Source organism: Anser brachyrhynchus (genome assembly GCF_964034855.1).
Source record: "Anser brachyrhynchus genome assembly, chromosome: 2".
Taxonomy (NCBI): domain Eukaryota; kingdom Metazoa; phylum Chordata; class Aves; order Anseriformes; family Anatidae; genus Anser; species Anser brachyrhynchus.
The window spans coordinates 155,874,790-155,897,204 of record NC_137695.1 but is presented as its reverse complement, the minus strand read 5'-3'; the positions used below and the strand labels follow the sequence as shown (position 1 = coordinate 155,897,204).

Here is a 22,415-nt window from a genome sequence, read left to right as displayed (position 1 = left end):
TACAAATGTATTGACAATCTGAACACAAAGTGGTGTATATTCAGCCATTGCTGAAAGGAAATGCATGAAGGGAAAAGCTTGGAAGAGCTCAGTAGTACAGGGAGTCATATGAAACGTCTCAGTAGTAGCAGAGAAGAAATACACTTCAGTAGTGATTACTCTTTAAAGCCTGCAGGCTCAAGTTGAAAGTGATATCTTTTTTATGTATTTTGACAGTTCCCAGAAATGACCCAATAGTAAATGATACGACAATGTTCTTGAAGCAGGAATAGCACAGTTGTGCTGGAGAAAGAGACACTGTTCCAACACGAGTTCTCTTCAGAGGTGCTGACCCAGCTTTAGAGGAGATTTTTCTTGAAACTGGTACACTGAAAAAAAATCCAATACCATAATTGAGCTGTTTGAGTTTAAGTAATTTCAGCAAGGAAAATGTAGAAATTAAGAAAATGGCAACAAGATACTAAAGAAGTATTTGCCAGGTGTTGATATTAATGTCCTTTAAATTATTCATTTGGTTAAAGAAATTAAGGTTCAGTCAGCTGCTTGGTCCTAATTCTAGAAGATGTAGACAGTTTCTGCAGGAGTCATTCCTGCAAAGCATCTTCTTGCCTTTATCCTCTGCAGAACTTCAGTTGCAACTAAGATAAAACAGAGATTTTTTTTTCTTTCTTTCTTTCCTTTTCTAGGAAAAAAAATAATCATTTTTTTTTGGTGCTAGTTGACCACTTTTCCAAAATCCTGAATTTCCAACAAACACATCTGTCTTCAGAAAGGTCTGCTGGCTGCACAGTGCTTCAGAGAACCAGGCTTCTTTATATTTTCCCACTGTTGGGCATAGAAGAGCTTGCAATGGCAGGGTTTGTATTAATGATGCAGTTTTCAGTACATTGGGACAGGATTTTAATCCAGTCACATGTAATTTACTCAGTATTACAGATGAAGTCTCTGATTAAGCTGGAACAGGAGTTTCTGGTTTCAAGTTCAATGCTGAGGTCACTTGAACTGAATTAACATTTGGGTTACGGTTTTATTTTTTCCTTCTCACCTCTGTATTTTTTGTAATAAATAAGGGAGGAGCACAACCTCTCCACATAACACTGATTAAATAGATATTGACTGTGTATATCTTCTACTTCAAGACTCTTTTATTAAGAGTTTTCATAATACCTCCCACCATAGCCTTCCAAAGATTATTCTGGCCTTGACCATGGTATGAAGATTGTGTCACAAACTGATAGATTGGTAATGGGATGGGAGTCTTTGAAGAGCTATCTGTGAAAGTTATATCCACAGTTTTTGATTGACATTTTAAGCCTCTTTGCTGTTGTTTACTTACTCAAGGCTAGCTGTCCAGATAGATGTGTGATTTGAAATATAAAATAGACATGGTAGGCAATGCAAAAGGAAAGAACGTGGCTCCAGTGCACAGAAGAGTATAAGAGGAGCATCACAGGAAGAGGAGTATGATAGGAAACCACTGAATATCAGGTGTAGTTCTAGAAAGGTTTGGCAAGACAGTCTATAACAGCTAAATATTAACTAATGCGTGCAAATGGTTGTCATGCTGTATGGATAAACTTCATAGTTCTGAGCTCTTCCAGCTCCTTACTGGCACCTCTCTTGTAAACCACATAAACAAATTCTAAGCCTGACTTCTGAATTTCACATAGAAAGAGAATAAAAAGTATATAGGAATGCTGAAATACCACAAACTTAAGCAACATCAAAGAATTTTTTTTTCAAGACCTCTGAAATTCTCTAACACAATAACATTGAATTCAGTAAGAGTGGACGAAGGTGGATAAGAATATCCAGATATCTCAATAGGGATGTAACAAGTAAAGTGAACTGGTGTGTATAAATGCCTTAAGAAGTTCAAGTGCCTGCGAAACAGTAAGGAAGCAAATAGACATCCAGTACAGTATTCTACATGTTTTCCAAGAAAACAGGGAAGTTTGAACAACTTATGCAACTTATGCAGTAAGGTTTATACAATAAAGATGGTTTTGTACAATAGCGAAGCCTGTAGTGTTCCTTCCTTCCTTTCCTCTTTTTTTCTTCTCTCTCTCTCTCTCTTTTTTTTTTTTTTTTAATTATAGTTTATGAAAGCTTTCTACCATTTCTGCCAAAGGTTCTTGCCAAGCCTATTTTGGATGCTTTCCAGTTTCCCCTCAGTTTTTCATTCTTTTTGCCTGTGTGAAAAGTTCCTATCAAATCTTTAAAATCCCTCTATTAATTATAAATAAGAACAAGCTAACTCTATTTTTTTTTATTTTTTTTTTCCCCGTGATTCATATACATAGGCTCTTACATGATTTCCCGTAGCGCTCATTTTCAAGGACAGCCATCCTTACAAGGACATGGATGTATGGAAAAGCCTTACAAAATATGAATAGATTTTTTTTCTCCTTCTCAGTAGAACAATCTTAACCTAAACCACAGCTTTGGGGGTAATGGAAACTAGCATTCCGTTGGTTTCCAGAATTTATAAAAATATTGAAAAGAGAAAGGAATTTATTTCTATGAATGTTGTTTCTTCTTTTGCTACTTTATATGTTGGAGTACTTTTCTGATTACGCTAGTGTAATATTTGTTAGTTGGGATCTCCAGTATTTGTTCTTCTCTCAGTCTTTCCTGCCACTGAAATCCAGAGGAAGAATGTACTTATGTGTTAATTCTCTTCATTCAAATGTAGCAGCAAAAATGATGGTCTGTTTCCAAAGTTATGTCATTTGAATACTCGCTGTCTTATTCTTTGGGAAAGCATTTAAAATTAGGAAGGGAACTGTAGGCAGCTGGAACATGGTTCTGATCTGTCGTCTTCTGTGAACTTTGTACAAAGTGATAATTTCTCCGCTAGAAGACCCCATATGCTTGAAAGCCCAAGAGCCTAAAATTCACGTATTGAAAATTATGTATACTGAATATTGTCAGCTTATGTCAGGGATGCACAGTTATCTCCACACTTGGGATTGTTGATTCCAAAATCATTAGGATGGTTGATGAATAAGTTTACAGGATGAAGGAAAAGATTCAAGATTTTATTAAGTCATTAGGAAAACTTATGAATATATCACTAGGCAAATTATATCCAGGGAAATATCTTCACAATTTATTTATTTATTGTGAAGGCAATCAAAACTTGCATCCCAGGTTCAGTATGTGTTTCTAAGCCAAGTTATATATAACAGCTGGTAGCATTGTAATAAAACTTAGGGCTCAAAATAGCAGCTGCAGACTGGTTAAATGAGATAAAAAGTGAGGGAGAAGTTAATATGTGGGAAACTGATCCACAGTGAAGCTTCATTTTTTGCCTAATGTCTCTCAAGAAGGCAGTGATAGCACTGGGCATTCAGATCTCTAAAGTGCTAAATAATGTTAGTGTGGCCACATGCCTCTACACTGCGATGTCTAATACAATAGCAGTGCCTGCGTCTGTTTGGCAGTAAATAGACGCCTTTCTTTACACTAGATTAAAGTTAATTCCCAGCTCTGACGATGATTTTCAGCATCACCTTGAATGATTTACCATACTTTTATGTAAGTTCACTGCCTATAAGATGTTGGTAATAAAACTTTTGTAACCTTTGTTGGTCTTGGAGTGGCAAATTGCGTGTATAACTTTTTGTCTCGGGGAGTTTAAATGAGACTATTTGGACAGACAGGCTGTGGCCCATTTCAGTTGCAAAGTCTTAAATGGGTTTTGTTGAGGAAGGCAGAAAGAATTAGACTCACGACCCTCTAGTCTTACAGTGTTTAGTTGATTTAAGAGCTTACTGCAGAACCACAATGAGTATGCAAAGTTTAAGTCAAACAAAAAGACAGACTGTTCAGAAAGTGATAAGGGATGCTTTTCCTGAATGACCCTTAATTCAGACTGAAGGTGATGAATAGCCTTACCAGACACCAATCCAAAGAAGAACAGCTAATGATACTCTTGGCACATCAGAGAGAGAGAGAACGGTTTAATGAAATCACAGACAGAAAGCCAAATGGCTTGTGCCTGACATGGATTGAGAAAGTATCATCGGTCTCTTGCTGATTTATGTGCATGTGTGATCCAGATGAGGCTGCAGGATTTCAATCGAGATAATGTGCATAATTAAAAAGCAAAAAATTTACTGATGCAGTGGCAAAGGTTGATGGAATCTAATTGGAGAAGCAAATGAATAAGTAAAAATAATTTTATTGCATTTTTGTGCTAAGCTGTATAGACAGCTCAGCAATTAAATCACTAATCAGACAAGAACTGGCTGACCTCGGAGAGAAGTAATCTCATTCCTCAGCTGGATAGGAAGATTTAAAATATCTGCTCAAATCAATGTTAAAAGATATAAAACATACAGGAGAACATTTTGGGTTTCTGTTAGGTTTATGGTTTATATTGAAATGGTTCTTCTTACAGATAAATGATCTAGTTGATTTCTTGGAAAGCTACTTTATAATGATGCTGTTTTTATTTTGAACAGAAGCTATTTTTCAGCAAATGGAATTGCAATTTTGTGTGTGTGTTAGTAATTATGTGATTTTTTAAAATTCTTCTAGCCTCTTTAGTAAGCAGACAGAATTGTCTTTGTACAATTTTGCTTGAATATCTAAGAGCTACCTGTCTGCTTCTAAGGTTGTGGCGATATTTGAGGTGAAAACATGAAGCCTTGACATGACTTACCTGTGGTCTGATTCTGCCAGTCTCCATCACACTGACTGTCTTTCTGGACGCTGATTTGTATTGTGTTGCCTCGAGGAACCCATGCAATGTATGTGAAATGTCTTCAGAGTAAAGATCATACGGTAATTTGTGGAAACTATAGGGGTTGATTTATTGTAATTAACTTGCCCTAGGAACTCAGCGAGTTCTTCCATCCTTTCTACGGGCAGGTAAGGAGGTATATGTTTCTACCCTTTCTCCCAACAAATACCAAATCTAGTGCTCAGAATCACAGATCACCAGGCACTGGGATCAGGACTCTCTCTCCTGAGTGATCAAGGGATCAGGTCTACTTCAATGTGGAGGAAGAAAATCATAATGTTTATCACTGTTCATTGAGGATCATGAACACTTTGTGAATGGGAATATGAAAAACTCACCTTGAACATCATGCTAGAACATCACATAGCCTGTAGAATGAAAGAACCTCAGCTGCTGCAGCTGCAGCTAAAAAATCAGCTCTCTTGTATCTACCTTAACTCTGAAGAATTGTCATGGAAGGTATATGGAAGACATCCTGGTGTTGTACACAATGAGGAAAAAAATAGTAAGGCCTTGAAGCCTTTCTTTGTGCTTTGTTTTGTGATACAAGGTGGGGCTCAGAAACCTGTATTTAAATACCTGGATAGCTTGCCTGGCTTTTCAGAAACTCTAACCACCTGTGGTTGCTCCTTCCAATGAGAGTCTGAGGTCCTTTATGGTGGATTGTCAGTCTTTTTTGTTTTACAGTGGGATCTTAGGGACCACCTCTTACATCTGATAAATTAGCTTTATTGGCATATTTTTTATTAGACTGTCAGAAAATGTTTTGCATATTTAATTCACAGCAATTTGTCCTCTAAGTCCAGTGCAACTGGCTGCAACATTGGAGATAAAAGTTTGGTCAATATACAGCTTCCGTCCATCACCTTGAACACAGTCTGCATAAAATGGTACCGGTGCAATAGTACATCAGGAGAGTATTTTGTTCCCAGTCTATGCCATTGATCAGGGGACTTGAAACTGGTACATCCCCAGCAGGGAACTCTTCAGTCTCCAGTTTGACTTAAAGGCTGTGATTTTAGTTCATGACTTTTCTGATTCTGTTGCTGGTGTGTTGATGAGATGACGACAGCTGTGCTATGTGAGCAGTAGGGAATAATGGGTGGTCCTAGTGTTACACCATGAGGTGTCTGTAACCTATGTTCAGGGTTTTTTAAAAATGTGTTTCAGCTGTAATATATCTGGATCTGTAAACACTCGTGGTGTTCCGCCTTTCAAAACAACATGTGAGCAGTGGTGAGAAAAGTGGAAAGGAATTGTCTTATTGGTAGGCAGAGGAAAAGACTAGCTGAAATGAGATGATTCAAATGCCCCCGCATCCCACCCCCTTTAAACTCCTTGTTGGGGCTTTCTTCTTTGCACACCACTCATTCACACAAAGAACTTGTGGCAGTTATAATGGGAAACAGCTACCTGACTGATGGTTGGAACGAATTAGCTTAAAACTTACTACTTCCATTTGCCTTTTTTAAGAAAACCCTAATTTCTGCCAGAATGGTTCTAATCGGCCTGGAAGGTCAGCATGACATTCTGAAATTGCTGGTGTCCTGTGCTGAAAGACATATGTAGTGTCTGGAGTTTTTTTAAAGGCACCTCAACTATTCATTTACCATATTTAGGACTGAATTCATTTTTATCCTTCAATCCTTTCACATTACACAGCAATGCAAAGTGATATTGACACTGAAGGCAATTATAAAACATTTGCCTGAATGGTGTTAATGGACATTTATACAAAGAGACATTTATGCAAATGCCTATTGGACATGAAAATGAAGTCTTGTCTTTTTTAAGACAAGAAGATATATTATGAGATATAAGTTTCTCTAAAAAGTCTTCAATCTCTCTTCCAAACGTTAGTTTTAGTCTTGGGTCCTTCTTTGCCTGGGTTATTCACAGCTAAAAGCTGGATAAGTTGGTGACAGGTGTATTTCTTTTCTCTCTTTCCCTATGTAGAACAACACAAGGACAGTGAAGGAAAACTCAAAACATTAAAAGCTCTATAACAGTACATATCAGTGAATATATTCATTGGGCAGTCACTTTCTGTCCCAAGGTCACTCTTCCTAATGTATTTGGTGAGAACTGTACTTTGGCATTTATTGTTCTGCAGTTTATTAAGAATTTATCCCGTATGTTAACACAGGCGTGTGTATCAACTACAACTACTGTTTACCCAAGTCCAGACAACCAGAGAAAGGCCACTATCTCTCTGTGTGTTTGGGGAGGAATTTTCATAAAGAAGAAATGAAATTTCCAGCTGAAGTTTGCCACAGTTGCCACTATTTGATTAGTTGCAGTGGAGACCTATAATTAGCTCTTATTTAAGAAGGCATATGGCTCCAACAGATGGTAAAGGGAAAAAAGCAAGTTAGATAAACATGGCTATTTGCACAAGATTTTGTGGTCTCCTTTGGTTATATTTTGCAATTCGGTTCTTAGGTTCTAGCAAGACAGCATACTGTTCATTCGAGGAATGTCCAAGTGCCTTAATTTTCATTAAAAATAGCAAAACTAGCATGGCCTACAAGCATTTAAGAAGTCTGGCAACAGTAGAAGAAATCAGATGACACAGAATCTTGGAAGTTAGTAATTGAACACATATTTGGTGGGGACTCTAAACAAGAGTTTTATCTCTTCTGATATTACTGGGAATTTCATATGAAATGAATAAGAGAAAGTGTGTGTCTGGACAGGAGAGGGTAATCAGCAACTAGGCATTTTTTGGTTATGTTTCTGACAGCACCAACCAGGAAGATGTGTGCAATAAAAATCTCTCAGATTGCAGGGAGGTGGGCTACAGCTAGTCCAAACTGAGATCTTAAAGACTTTGCTATGTACACCCATCTATAGCCGCCCTCCCGTTCAGCTGCGTGAGAAGGCTGTGTGACTGCTGCTAATCTGCTTCAGGGCAAGGGCAATGAGCTCAGCTTAAATTGTCTTCTACTGCGACGTACCAGGAGATGACTTTCCACTCGAGAAGGTTAGGAAAGATCACATGAACCAGTGACACAGCTTAGCTGCGTAGGTAGTAACATAAGGTTTGTGGGTAGGAAGGTGTTGATGCTCGCAGCTCTTTCTCGAGTGAGAATGCCTTTCATCTGTCTGTGCACGAGTGACCTGGGAGAATGAACCTATCTACAGCTGAAGGTATATGAGATTTACTTGTGTGGGAAACCAAATATAGAGGCTATGGTATGTTTCTTGTAGCTCTGAATTAATCTGAAATACAAATGCTTTGGCAAGCACCGTTATTCATAATGAAGTACTTACAGTAAAGCTCTGTTTACAACTACAACAGCTTGGTTTGCCCATGTTTTTGAAGAGTATCTTTCATTAAATCAAAGCTTAGCAGAACCCTAAATTTCCATTTATTTGATCAGCAATATAATAATACTTCATTCCTGAGATAGAAAGAGAGATTCAAGAAGTTTCCAGCTACTGAATGATTACCTTGTTTCCAGTGCTATAGCTGTAAAGAGAATAGATTTGAAGTTAAATTTGTTTTCCATAAGGATTTTTTTCCCTGACTGTATAATCACTTTCTGTTCATTTTAGACCTCTCACTCAAAGCTCAATAAACAGCAGAGAGAATTCTGGAGAAGGCAGGATGTAAACCTGAAGTCATCTTTCAAAAAGGCCATCCACACTGATGTTCCCTGGAGTAGTAATTTTATGTTTAGAAAAGAAATATGATTTTGTTCTCTTCTCTGTGTAGAGGATAGGAAGTGATGTAACATCTCCAGCAGCATAGTGCCAAGACTGAGTTGCCATGCTTCCTGCTTCCTTACTTTGAAAAAATAACAATTTATCTTATTTCTTTGGGCTAAAGAACAGAGGACAAAGTCAGGGTGAATCCTATCTCTGATCTTTGTCAAGCCCTGAAGGTGAAGTGTACCAGAAGCTGAGGTAATGGAGGATTATGAGTATGGCGATTTAGCCCTGTAATTCTCAGCAAAGCTGTAGCAGTCAAGTCCTACAAGATTAACAGAAAAGTTGTATGGGAGAAAATGTGCTTTGAAGGAGGTTTTAATGTATTTTGCCTGGAGAACACAGCTTTTTCACGTTTCATTTATGTCTTGTGGTCCTTGTTATGTAGGGTAATCTGACATTATTTAAGGTTATTCTTAGCAAAGTCATATTATACTTAAGTTCCTAAACAAAACTGGGTCACAGGCAGGGATGCCTACTACCCTGAAAAGGCTTGTAGCTTAATATTTATTCCATTTTTTTTGGCAGTTATAGACATCAGGAGGAAGAACAATTGAAAATATAATTATGGAAAGAATTTAGCTGTTGAGATAGGAGCATGCTAATGACTTACATGCCAGATTGTAGAGGACTTAAAACCTGGTCAACCATATTGCTAGCAAACAGCAAGGATCCACATGACTTAAGTGGCTCTGGGGGAATCATTCATCATCAAGTCTCTGCTGCACCAAGATATTGCCAGTTAAAAGTCTGTCCTTGACAGAAATCAGAGGTTGATACTTGCACGTGTCATTGTCATTGTTGATTTTGCCAAGGTGAGTTTTTTGTTTGTTTGCTTGAGGAAATGTTGCTGTAGAACAGCTCTGAAGCCTCTCAAACCAGTTTTAGAGAGATTAAAAAGAAATATATATATAAAAAATAGCGAGTACATGATGGTTAGAATAAAGGAGATTTAAAGGAAGGGAGATAGCAGAGAGATGATGGGAGCAGAGGAAGGAGGTTAGAAAGGCAGAGTTGGTATAGCTGGAGAAGACAGCTGAAATAACTGGCCAGTGGAGTTTGGGAGAAGAAATGTTAGTCTATCTGGTGTGTGTACTAGGATCTTGGAAAGGTTGAAGGATCAGTTCTGACTTGCAGAATACTATAATGATCTTTAATTATTTTTCCCCAGTAACATTTTCTTCTCCCCATATGAGCATCTGCTGCCCAAAGTTGTAGGAATGAGATCAGAGAAGCCAAAGCACAGATGGAATTGAACTTGGCAAGGGATGCAAAGCTCCATGCATCCCAGGGTCCCGAGGAAACTGGCTGATGTAGTTGCCAAGCCACTCCCTAGAATATTTGAAAATCTATGGCAGTCAGGTGAAGTCCCCAGTGACTGGGAAAAGGGAAATATCACTCCCATTTTTAAAAAGGGTAGAAAGGAGGACCCAGGGAGCTACAGACCGGTGAGCCTCACCTGTGGAATATCATGTGCAATATCATGGAACAGATCCTCCAGTAGGCAATGTCAAGGCACATGCAGGACAAAGAGGTGATCTGAGGCAGCCAGCATGACTTCAGCAAGGGCAAATCGTGCCTGACCAATCTGGTGGCCTTCTGTGATGGAATGACTGCATCAGTTGACAAGGGAAAACCGACTGATGTCACCGGGAGAAGAACTCACTGAGAGCAGCTCTGCAGAGAAGGACTTGAGGGTTCTGGTAGATGAAAAACTCGACATGAACCATCACTGTGCACTTGAAACCCAGAAGGCCAACTGCATCATGGGCTGCATCAACAGAGGAGTGGGCAGCAGGGGAGAGAGGTGATTGTCCCCCTCTGTTCTGCCCTCGTGAGGCACAAATAGAGGGGCATGTTAGGCACCAAAAGTTGATTTCATTATCAACAACCACAGAGTACATCAGATTATACCTACTCCCAGGAGGCAAAGACATAGTTAAGAGGTTTGATCAAATCTCACATATCTCTGTAGGGAACTATGGTTCCTGACTGTGTTCTTCAGGTCCTGGTGCTCTTTGTGGAAGATGTTAAACCAGATTTTACTATCCATTGCTTGCTTACTTCTGCTTTCCTATACCACCTATCTTTATATACACTGAGATGTTATGAAAAACTAGTTTGTTTTATATGGGCTTTTTCATGCCTACCATAGATAGTCCCTACTTCAAGGTCCTTTCTTTTTTTAAAATGCCATCACTTAATAGTCTGCGAAGGAATTTCTAGGGTTGGTATTAGGATGGTGATATATTTCCTGTGGAAGGAGTAGAAAGAGAAAGAGATACAGACTTTTCAAATCCCCTTAAATGAACAGTGGTGCAGGACAGCTGTCCTGTTCATGCTTGTGATGGTTCCTGCAGCCCTGGGAGTTCTTTCACTTTCCAGGTATTTTGAAGGCTTTTTCCACCCAAAAAAAGATAACCAGTAAATGCAATAGGATTACGTCTAGCTTAAGGGACACTGCAAGTGTTACAAACACATCTCCTAAAGGGGAAATTTAGCAAAAGCCAAATTGCTTTTTTTCAAAATCAAACTTTTCTTGCTGAGTTCACCAAAGCTCAAGCACTTGAAACTGTGGAATAAACAGCTAAGCACAGGTCAATACAGCCTTAGCCCCGGCAGTTTCCACACACTACATCCATCTTCCTTGGACTGCACATGAGTGGTGAGCAGTGCAGGCACGTCCTAGAGCTGTTTGGGTAACTGAGGTTTTGCTAGAAAGAGATTTGGGGGAGTCTTTGAAGCTTTGCTCTCCTACCACCCTACGCTTTGTGCCAGAGGACATGGAAGGAGTGTGTGCACAGGTGTACATCTGCTACTTCTTCTGCCAGCAGCCAGCTCTAAAGAACGTCAGCCGTGCAACCACCAACCTTCCTGCCACGGTGTCTGCTAGCAGACAAGTTTGTGGGTTTAGAAAGACATGGCTGTCAGAAAGCATCCCAGGAACAAGGAGAAATCTGTAAAAGTTCCCGGAATGATGACGAGGTTTTCGTGGAGCAGGCTAAGGAAGCGCCTGTCTGGCACGGGTACCGCTTGTGAGTGGAAGAAGCTGAAGCAGGGTGGCACAGGCTGCTCGCTGCCTGCACAACAAAGCACAGGGTGCGTGAGCGAGTGCTGCTGCCTGACGAGCGGCGTCTGCGGGGATGTTGTCATCCCCTCTGCTCTGAGGGGCAGGACGCCTGCATTGCCGTCAGCGTTGCTGAGATGTCTTCGTGCTGCTGAGCACTCCTCTGGGGGATCTCCTGCCACAGCCTTATGTCATCCTTCAGGAGGGAGAGAAGCAGGCGGCGGCCGTTGAAGCAGGCAGGGATGGGTTTTGCTTAGGGGATGATCAGGCACTCATCTGCTGCAGTTCTCTGCCAGATCTCCGCAAAGCTATATCTGTGTTCTTAAAACTAAGCAATTTTTGGCCCTGTAGTATATCCACACGCACAGATTTGAGACATCTCTAAGCGTAGTAGCTTGTCTTTGATTTCGACCTTCCCAACAAGAGAAATGACTCTTTGTGCCACCTTGCAACTCTAGCTCCTAAAGCAATTACACACTAGCAGTGGTCTGTGCAGGAGTGCATTTGAAAAGTAAATGACATTAAACTTTCCATCTTAGAAGAGTACCAGTATATCAATATCCAAATCAAATAACATAAAGCTCCCTTTGTCTGCCAGATAGGAATAAGAATGCATTATACCCCTAATATGATTTTTGCAGTGTCTCTAATATGATGAGATTTAAATTAAAATAAATATGACTGCATGCTTTGAAGAGCTAATCAGGCTGAAACGTTCTAGCCTAACGGGTGTAGCACAAGGAAATAAATGTGCATTTATCTAGGCTGTCTGGACTTATGCAGAGCTATTGTGAAGGATATGTGCTGGGAAGACAACAGCAGAGTGAAACACAGGCTGATCCTGGGTGTGCTTGGTAAAAGTCAGTAACAGGAAAATGATTTGTATGTAGTTTGCATTGATAGCCCTATGGTCCTGGTCCTGCTAATTAATTAGGACAACTCGTATTGTTTTTTAATCTTTTCCTCCTTCCTTCCCCTCCCCCTCCCCCCCTTTTTTTATTTTCAAGAAGGTGCTTCTTTGTCTGCACTACTCCAGTTCCAACAGACAGGTGCCACAAAAATTAATCATTATAATGACAACTGTACTCCATACACTTGTCTACCAGGACCTTTAGTACTCTTTTTTTTTTTTTAAAAAAAAAAAAAAAACTTCCTTTTTTTTTTTTTTTCCATCCTAAACAAACGTTACCTCTGGAAATCTTTAGTCCTTTGTCAGTATCAACTCTCAAACCAATTTCTGCTTGCAAGTTATGTATTCAGCAGCTATACAAGTTATGCAGCAGTAGCTTTAGCACAGCAGAACACACCTGTCCTGATTTGAAACTCTTGACAAACCAGCAGTCCCCAAGACTTCTTGACCTGGTCTTTTATCCTACCCCAGCTCATGAGCTCAAAACAATTCTGCAAAGACCCAAATTCCCAGAAGTATCTCCTGAAAAACTGTTATTCTTTTAAAAAGTCGTGTACCTGCTGGCTTCCTGATGAAGATCACAGATCTCTCTCTCTTTGAAGGACTGATACCAGTACACCTTTTTTAAGCACACCTCATCAGGAGAGTTCCAAAATACCATTTGCTAAAGGATTACATTTCAAAAGCTCAGGTCGCTACAGAAATGAATGCTGGAAAAAAGGTAAAGCTGGCTCTGAATACATTTTGGAAGTTGTTTTTGCTCAGGGGCAATGGAAGTAGAATTAGCAAGTGATTCAGATTAAAAGCCAAGACTCAGTTTAAAAGTACCTCACTCCAGTGCCCAATTGCTCATTAAATGGTCGCACAGGCATCGCAGACTCCTCTGGAAGAAACTCATTGTAGTAAATGTTGCCTACAATGTAGTTTTGTACAGCTAGGCAAGCCATACTCTGTTCCCGTCAGTGACAGGTTTAATAAGTAGTGGAGTTGGGGGGAAAATCTGTTTCATTCTAAAGCATGCACCTTTTTCTGCTGGATGAACAACGTCTTAAATCCCAGTGGCTCCACTGTAGCCAAAATAAGATGCATACACCGGAGGCATCTAAAAGTTAGGACACACAAATACCAGCTCAGTATACGTGAAGCTCATGTGTGGTGATGTGATTTATCAGCACACAGATGAAACCATTGACTGTCTGAATTCAATGGGCAGAAGCTTAGGTATTGTGGTTTCACCCTGGCAGCTCAGCACCACACAGCCGTTCCCCAGGCAGGATGGGTTAGAAAATGGCAAATGTAAACGTGCGAGAACTCACGGGTTGAGATAAGGACGGTTTGCTAGGTAGAGCTAAAGCTGTGTGTGCAAGCAAAGCAAAACAAGGAATGCATTTGCCACTTCTCATCGGCAGGAAGGAATCAGCCATGTCCAGGAAAGTAGGGCTCGTCATGTGTAATGGTTTATTGGGAAGACAAACGCCATCACTCTAAATGTGCCTCCCTTCCTCCTTCTTTACCCCAGTAAATGTGCTGTTGGCTATTGTCCACACTCCCAGGTAGTAACTTCTGGGAGCACCAAAGGTGACAAGAAAACTCCTTTTTCTGAAAGATGCCCATTGCAGATAAAAGTTGAATTTTTATCATGTGAGCACCTACAGTCCATGCTTCTACAGACACCCTAGAAAACATTTGATGCTTTAGCTTTCATTAGAAATAAAGTCAGGGCAAGTGCTGCCACTGGGTTAGCTATTTTCACTTTGGAAACCAACCTGCCTACTTGTGTTTAACATCTGTTTTCTTTAAGTGCCATGCTTGGGAACCTGCAATCCACAACAACAACTTGCTCCATTAACATTAATTATTGATAATGCAAGTGTTTAATTAGAAGTACTAATACAACTGGCCTAGATAATCATGAAGTGTAGGAGAGAAAATAGTCTCCCTGCAGAAATCACACTGGTAGTCTGTCTGTGTTTTGTGCAGGTGATTCCAGCCTTTGCTCGGCCTGCGTGCATGAAAACAACGTTTACAGCAGAATATTTCAGATTTTGTACAGGAACGAAGAGATCATTCTTAATGAATCAATGAACTTCAGAGTACACCTGCTTCTGGATGGCGAAAGGGTGAGTTGTCTTGGGATATCCATAAAAAAACAGGAGGGTTGGGATTTCTTTTACCTAACTTTTAGGTGTCCATCACACAGATACCTCCATATGAGATGTTACCATGGGGTTCCTGTGTTGTCACAGGTCAATATAACTGATGGAGGTGAGAGCACAGCTTATCTGACCTATTATCAGCATCTGCCTTAGAAGGAGATCCTGTACTTGTCCTTCTCTATGTTGATGAGGGTGCATGGGGTCATTTGTTTAGATGTGAATGCCAACACTGAAAGCATCTGCATTAGGTCAGATAGACCCTATGCACTGCACCTATCATGACGAGTAGTCCACACCCTGGCTTCCCAGTGGAATAACATGTTGACGTACTCTAGTACATCAGTATATCAGAACAACTCAAATGTGTCAACCATAAGTTGTCCTTTGTGTACTAGATCACCATTCTGCATGTCTGTGTAGATAAATCTCTCCTGAAAAATCAGCAGTCTTCTGCATCTTGCTGGGACCAGCTTCCCTACTATCCATTACTGCTACCTTCTCCTTTCTCCTTGTGACTGTTATTTCTTTTTGTTGTTGTTGTTGTTGTTGTTGTTTTCTTATTATTTTTTTTTCTCCCAGCAATGAGAATGTTGTGACCAAGTTGCCCAATCCCTTTTCACCAAAGTTCTCACCCTTCTCTTCAGTGCTCTTGATTGCAGGAGTGCCTGGCAGAGTAGCTGGAGCTTACCATTCCTATTGTCCGTGCAGGACCCCTATGGCTTATTTGTTCTCTGTCATGTCTCAGCTAGAATGAGCTCATGCTGTGATCCCATTTGGCATCTGTTACTCCAGGCAAGCACCCACACAAGTGAAGTAGGTGATCTGAACCACCCATCCTGCAAGGCACTTTTGGTTTCCTCTTACTGAACAGAAACCAATGTCTCTCACTGACTTTTCCTATGCCTTGAAGCTACAAGACAGAAGCAATGTAAGAGTGCGGGGAGTGACATTTTTTTTTCTGGAATTTTACACAGAAAAGGGAGAAAGATTCATTGTACCATGACAATCAGTCCTGGCCCAATGTGCCGTTGCTGTGCTTTGCCTGCACAAGGGCTGGTGCAGAATATATTGCATTAGGACATGCTGTCAGTGATAATGAGAGACATATGACATCAGCTGTTTTGTTTGCTTGTTTTATTTTTCAAAATCAGTATGCCATCAAAAATAGGTCCTATTACTTGTGCAGCCAGTGCGAATCAAGGGCTATGCACTGAACCTGAGGCCAGAGATGCTTGGCTGTCCTTCACTGTGTAACTTCATATTTGAGCACGGAGAGATTTAAAATTTCTATTTTCACTAATTTCAACCCATACATACCTGGGTTATATATAGATCTAAATCGAAACAGCTGGAGAACCTAATTTAAGCTCATTTTACATGCTTCCCTTTCCCTCCCACTTTTTTTTTTTCTTTTACATGCAGTGTGATCAATTTATTCCTCCCTAGAACTGTTGTTTTGCGCTTACAGGAAAAAATGCTAAGTTCAAGGTTATTAATATTCGTCAGAAAAATGTTCCAACATGCTTAATTGAATATTAATTTTATCCTTCCACAGTGGAACATCTCTGATTAAACATCCCTCCCCTCAAATTACAGCAGTTTCCGCAGTGTTGAGCAGGGATGATTTCTGATGATTTTTGCATTAATATTCAGAAAGCTATGCACCTCAAAAAATGAAAGAAATAATCCCACGATATTTCTTGCAGCTAAAACTTGTCCTGACTCGTGTGCTGTGCCCATCACACTTACCTTTATATAGGAGGTTCCTTGGGAAAAGTAGAACTGCCCAATTCCGTACTTACAGAGTGGTTTTACAAAGAGAAAACTCCATTATCTCCGTGTGATGAAGTTGCTTTGGCTTTTCAAGGGTGTAGAACAAGAGGATAAACAGGTTTGTTCACCCAAAATGAATTTCTGAAGGTATTAAAAAGAATCAAATTCAAAAAGTAAAGGTTTGTAAAACTTCAAGCATTTAGCAGGTTTGCACAATTCACTTATGATTAATGCTCCCAGTTCTGTTTTCTGCTGTTATATCTTGTCCTCTGTGACTGTAAAAATTCAGCATAAATATGGGGAAAGGCAAAGTGTGTCACTTAACAGGGCACCCTGCTCAGAAGAAAAGCTATTGTATTTTCAGCTGCTGTTCAGAGATGGTATTGCATGTCTATCACATAATCTCAGATGCAATTCCTGCAACAGGGCTTTGGAGAAGTACCTTGAAGTCAGCAAAGCCTTTTGAATATTGTCTCTGTTCATCACTTCTTAACTTATTTAACACAGAGCGTATGTCAGTCCTATGTGTGTCTGTTGTGTACTATGGTGGTGTTTTTGGTTGAGAGGCATGAGTCTGTTTGCTGCTTTCTCTGTAAATGGAAGATATGATAAATGGGCAAGGCAGTTAGGCTGGGTAATGGAAGTGGTGGGTTTATATGCTCCTTGTAGTTTCTGCTGCCAGAGCTGGCATTATCAAATATTACATCAAGGGAGTAGTATGCTTTCTCCTCATGGTGCTGGGGTAGTTCTATAGATGAGGTAGGCTCAGTACAAAAAAAAGTAAAAAAATTGCAGTGTGCATGTTCAGATTAAATTGTTTGCTACTTTTTTTTTTTTTTTCTGTATAACCCTAGATAAGCTGAAATATGGAAATATGTCTTTTTTGTCTGGCTTTATATGGAAGAAGCCTCAATTATCCATCTAGAAGCCACACTGAGCATACCTTTCACCATATAAATGGTTCTTTAAAACTCTGTCATTTATTAGATGCCTTTTTCTGTATTATCCCAGAATGCAGCATTCTTTGAATTCATAGGAAACAATACTGCAGGGCTGAGGCAGCCTTTAGTGTTACAAAGTCTAATTTATTTTCATAAGCTTTTGCTTTCATTCCTATTAAAGAAGGAGCAGTGCCTTTTTCATCAAGCAGTAAAACAGGTAACTTGTCTCCTTGCTTGCTGGCTCCATTTGGGGACAATTTAGCAGCTGGGAGAGGACAGGGTGAGGCATGCTGGGATATAATGGTATATTAGATTTTGTACTTTCCAGAGAAATTTAAGTGAGATGGGACAGCCAGATGATTCAGTCTGACATCCTGGCTAAACTGTTAAATATTATGGTAGTACATCACAAGGATGCTGGAAACTTCAGTTACAACTTTTATTGCAGCTCTTAGAAACTAAACCAAAATAAATAAATAAATAAATGTAAACTTGAAAACTTAGAAATAAAAACTGAAATGATGCACTTGATTCTAGACTGGTTCAGCAGAAATAGGAGTATTTTGGTTTCTCTATGCTCTTTATTGCATATGCTACTTATACTTTTTGTATACAAATCCCTTTTATGGAACAGATTCCAAACAGTGTTTAATAAAATGCATCTCCCTATCAGTTCTTTCTTTTGGTGAGAGAGGCAGAGGGTAGAAACCAGCCTGACTTCTAGACAGTGCTTTCGGGAGAATTTTGTGCGCTCACAGCCAAATATGGTGTTTTTGGCACAAGCTAAGGGCCAAAGTAGGAGCACCAGGGGAAATATAGGCCCATCCCAACGATGAGGAACTTTCCACGAGACACAAGATGATGTTTCAAGAAAGTACAGAGTAATATTAAACTGATGCAAACAAGAAAGAATTAATCAAATTGGAAAGAACAAAATTAATTTATTTCAGCCTTACTTGATTTAGCAGGGGGGCAGGGGAGGCCGGGGGAAATGCATGTACTTATTTCAAAGAAAGCTTTCAAAATCTTTCTTCAGAACTGTCTTGTTTCATTTTTGACTGGACACGAGATCAGCATGTGAAACATTTCCCAGCGGTCAGATGTTCTGAATTTCCCTTACTTTTATTTAGTTATATGGAATATTAGGGAAAAGAATAATATTCCTTCTTTCGTATGAACGTATTTCTACAAATAAAGATCTTTATCTCCCCTTTCATGAGTTGTGATTTCAATCATTAATATTCCTGAGAAGTTGAAGAACTTTTAAAAAAACATCAGAAGACCCTTCATAGCTTCTCTGGAAGGACCACTTTCTGGCTTAGACAGTCAAACATGAATTATATTTCAGAGATTTGTTTTCAAGCTGATTTCTTGAGTAGGTTCATTTAAAACTGTACATCTTTTCTTCAGGGAAAAAAAAAAAACTGTTTGTCTATCAAACTGTTGGGCAATTACCATCTGTATATAACTGTGAAAAACCCCATAATAGTCCCAGTAGTGCTTAAAGGAGCAACCAATATTTCATTTAAGGACAATATTATTGCATACAGAAGACTGACAAATAGATGATAGAAATCCCAATGCTTCTTCTGTATGAGTTATGGAAAGGCCATTTCATTTTCGCTCCTGTAAAGGATTTTACATACTTTGGTTCTAATACGTGAAGAAAAGTAAAACACAGTGAAGTCTAGCAAGAATCAAAGCTGTATATTAACTTGTGTCATGTAATTTCTGTATGTAGCTGTTATGTCTGAGGGTTGGATTGACTTCTAGATAGGCTGTGTTTGTGGAGAGCTTTAGATACTCAACTCATGCATAAACCTTTCAATGTTATTTTCTCATGAAGATTCCAGTATAGAGCCACAGTCCAATTTTCACTTGCTTTATTATTTACACCTCCGGTATACAAAGAAAAACATGCAATCTCTCTAGTGACAACTGTGACGTGATTTTATATGGGTTCTTACACTGTGCTGAGAAGTCTAATTTCAATCCACTTGTGGGACTAAATATACACTATTGTACAGTTGCACTGTAATGCTTGATCCTGTGCAGCAGTGAATACCTCTCAGATACCTGCTCATTGCCTCAGCCTGTTTTGGGCAAGTGTCACTAGCCTTCTGTCTCTGAAGATATTGAACTTGTTTAAACTCAAGCTAATTTCAGTGACAGTTGCAGGTGCTCAGCAGTACTTAGGCACAGACCCAAAATTTCAACCCTCTGTTGGCAGATGAGGTTTGCTTTGTCTGATGCTCTATACTTGAGATTAATTCCTAGTTTAAATTCAGTCTGTAGCTTCAATAATGATTATTTCTTTTGCAACTGCCAGCAACTGTGATTTTTAGTGACAACAGCTCATTAAAAAGGAAAAAGTCTTTTTTTGCTGAAAGACATACTTCCAGATGTTTTGAGACAAACACAAAAGAGAAGGCACATTTTCAGTAAACAGAGGCTGGAATTTTGTTCTCACATCTCAGTGCCTGTGATCATGCTAGAAGAAACACCATATTACTTTGGAAGGGTCTACATTTTACATCTGATTTTTTCAACAAAGTACAACCAGTCCTTGGCTCTAATTTTTCTTGCTTCCACAGAAAAAGGCACACTGCAGATGGAGTTTCAGCTTTGGAAAACATATCTAAACATGTTCTAAGCTATGTATTTTATGGATCCTGCCTGTTAGAGTGGGTTAGATGCCTCTGACATTGTCTTCAGTACATTTTTGGTATATTATATTAAGAAGGTGCTAATCTGCTGGAGAAAGTAGACTTCATCTTGCCTAATTTAAGCCATTTAAAATTTGAGTGGATCAAGACCAGTGTATTTGTCCATGCTCCATCTATTGTCAATGGAAAGAGACAGGCACAAACAAATCAATTATCCATTGTAGATGTGTGCTTCAAAATGGGTCATCTCACTGCGTGTGTGTATTTGTTGCTTTCCACTGACAAAAGACAGAACCTAGATGTCTCACCTTACTTTTTTTTGTGCACAAAATAGGGTAAAAAGATGTTGTCTCTGTACTACTTGATCCCCAGTGTGCAATTCTGTTTTTCCTCCTACGTTCCCATGTTTTTCCAGTGTACTATGGTGCACAGCAAAGGATACTTATACTCACAGAAAAGGAGTATTTTGATAAAAAAGTGAGTGATTTTCTGTTCACATTTCCATTTATGTTGATAAAAAACAATTCTTATTCTACTAAATATACATTGCTGCAGAAGAAAAGACATTCCAAAGGAATAAAACACAGCTTAATCCCTCTTCCAGTCTAATTAATTACTTCCTTAGATTATAGTTACTTCAGCTGTGTCAAGCTAGAAGTGTTTTCCAATGTTGACTTCTCCAGGTGAATGTAATGAACTGACAGCTATCCTCATGTGCTGTCTCACAAAATCCAATCCAATATTTAACTGACAATCAGAGAAGGGTAATTTTGTTGGTGGGATCTGTTAGAAGAACGTACCAGTGAGTCAATTTATTAGGAAAAATCATCCCCCTTTGTCTTCAGTGTTGTAGGTACCAATTTATAAAGATAACTTTGCCTTTCTCTTTTGTAGGTGGAAGATGCATTGAGTGAGGCAGACTTTCAGCTCAAGTTGGACCTGCACTTTACTGATAGTGAACAACAGTAAGTGCTGTTTTAAAGCTCAGTTGGTAATGCAGGAGTTTCTTCAATTGGGAAATGACCTTGAAGTGAGAGTCCTTTTGAAAAAGGATGTCTTTGATATGTCTTTCCTTTTCCTTAGTGTTGAAGTCCTTTTGTTTCTCATCTCTGTATTTGAAAAGTGTATCTCACATTCCTCTATTAACGAACAACATTTTTTCTCTTTTAAGTGAGAGTTTTAAGTGTTGCTCTATCTCTACTGCTATTGAAGTTAAAGGAGACATCACCACTGACTTCCATTTGAGAGGGGCTGTTGCTCAGGAATGCATTTATCTCAGGAGACAACTAAAGGCTGAAGATATGTGTGTGAACATGTTGAGTGCTTTTCTTGTGAGAAAAAACCAAGGCGGTCTTGATATTTTAGGAGGAAAGACTATTCCCATTGACTTTGATCTCTTCCCACTGCATTTGATTCCAAAATCTTGGGGAAGTGGAAACAGCATCTGTTCCTGAGACATAGCAGTAAGCGTAATCCTAGACCTTATTCAACCTTGCTGAATCACAGAAAAGGTTTCTGATGACTTCAGCAGCTGTGTTTCATGTGTTTTTATTCATATCCATAAGCACCTTAACAAATTTCAGGGCATGTGTTTCCTTTATCTTCAAGATACAACAAGTGAAACCTTGTTCACAAAAGCAGGTGGGACTGGACCATCAATCATCAGCTGAGGGAAGAAACAAACATAAATGAAAGCCAAAAATAAAAAGAAATGCAGCTTTCACATTGTTGTGAAATTGTGGCATAAAACATACGTTTCATTTCTGTTATCATCTGAATGATTAATCTGGTTTACTTTAAACAAAAGCAGTGGTATTTATAGAAAGGTATTCTGCAAACCTCACTGAAACATTTCTTGGGACTACACCGTACTCAACCAAGTCATCTTAGATTTTCTTAGCTCTGGAAAGCAATTGACTTAGATCAGAAGTGTCTTTAATGATGTAAAATAAATCTATTTTTTTAGGATTGACTTGCACGTACTTTGGGAGAATGTGGTTAGGCATGGTCTCAGGTCTACATCTCTTTCTTTTGCTTTACAGATGTCTTGGATGTCATATGGCTGACTGCACACTAGGAAAGTTGTTCTAGGATAGTTATAATCAACATTGAAATAGAAGTCTTGGGTTTTATTTATTGAAAATAGAAAAGCTAGTCCTAAGTGTATAATTTCTCTGCAGTTACTTAACCTACTCCTTTGCCTGACCTCTTGCAAAAAGTTTTTCAGAAGATCAGCTATCTAGAAAGGTACTCTGAATATGTTCTGTGCTCCGACACAGGACTGTTTCTACCTCTCACAGATTGCTTGAGGAAAAATAGATTGGTTTTACAGTAAAAATCACAATTAGTGATTTTTTCTGGCTATGAACATTCAAATAAGCTGAGCACTTTGCTAACTGCATGTTACTCTGCTATTTATTAGTTCTTGATGGTTCCAGACC

The 22,415-nt window shown here is 39.2% G+C and overlaps 1 protein-coding gene across 13 annotated transcripts in view; it reads left to right on the top strand.

The window, feature by feature from the left end:
• Positions 1-22,415, top strand: part of FAM135B (family with sequence similarity 135 member B) — a 262,573-nt gene that overhangs the window by 170,951 nt on the left and 69,207 nt on the right. For all 13 annotated transcript variants that reach the window (XR_013945897.1, XM_080578503.1, XM_080578510.1 and 10 more), the window contains 2 exons: positions 14,419-14,558; positions 20,869-20,939. Coding sequence is in view for 12 of the 13 variants with exons in the window: in XM_080578503.1 (XP_080434629.1) it covers positions 14,419-14,558; positions 20,869-20,939 (211 nt within the window). In the remaining variant the exon portion in view is untranslated. The remainder of the gene's footprint in view (positions 1-14,418; positions 14,559-20,868; positions 20,940-22,415) is intronic.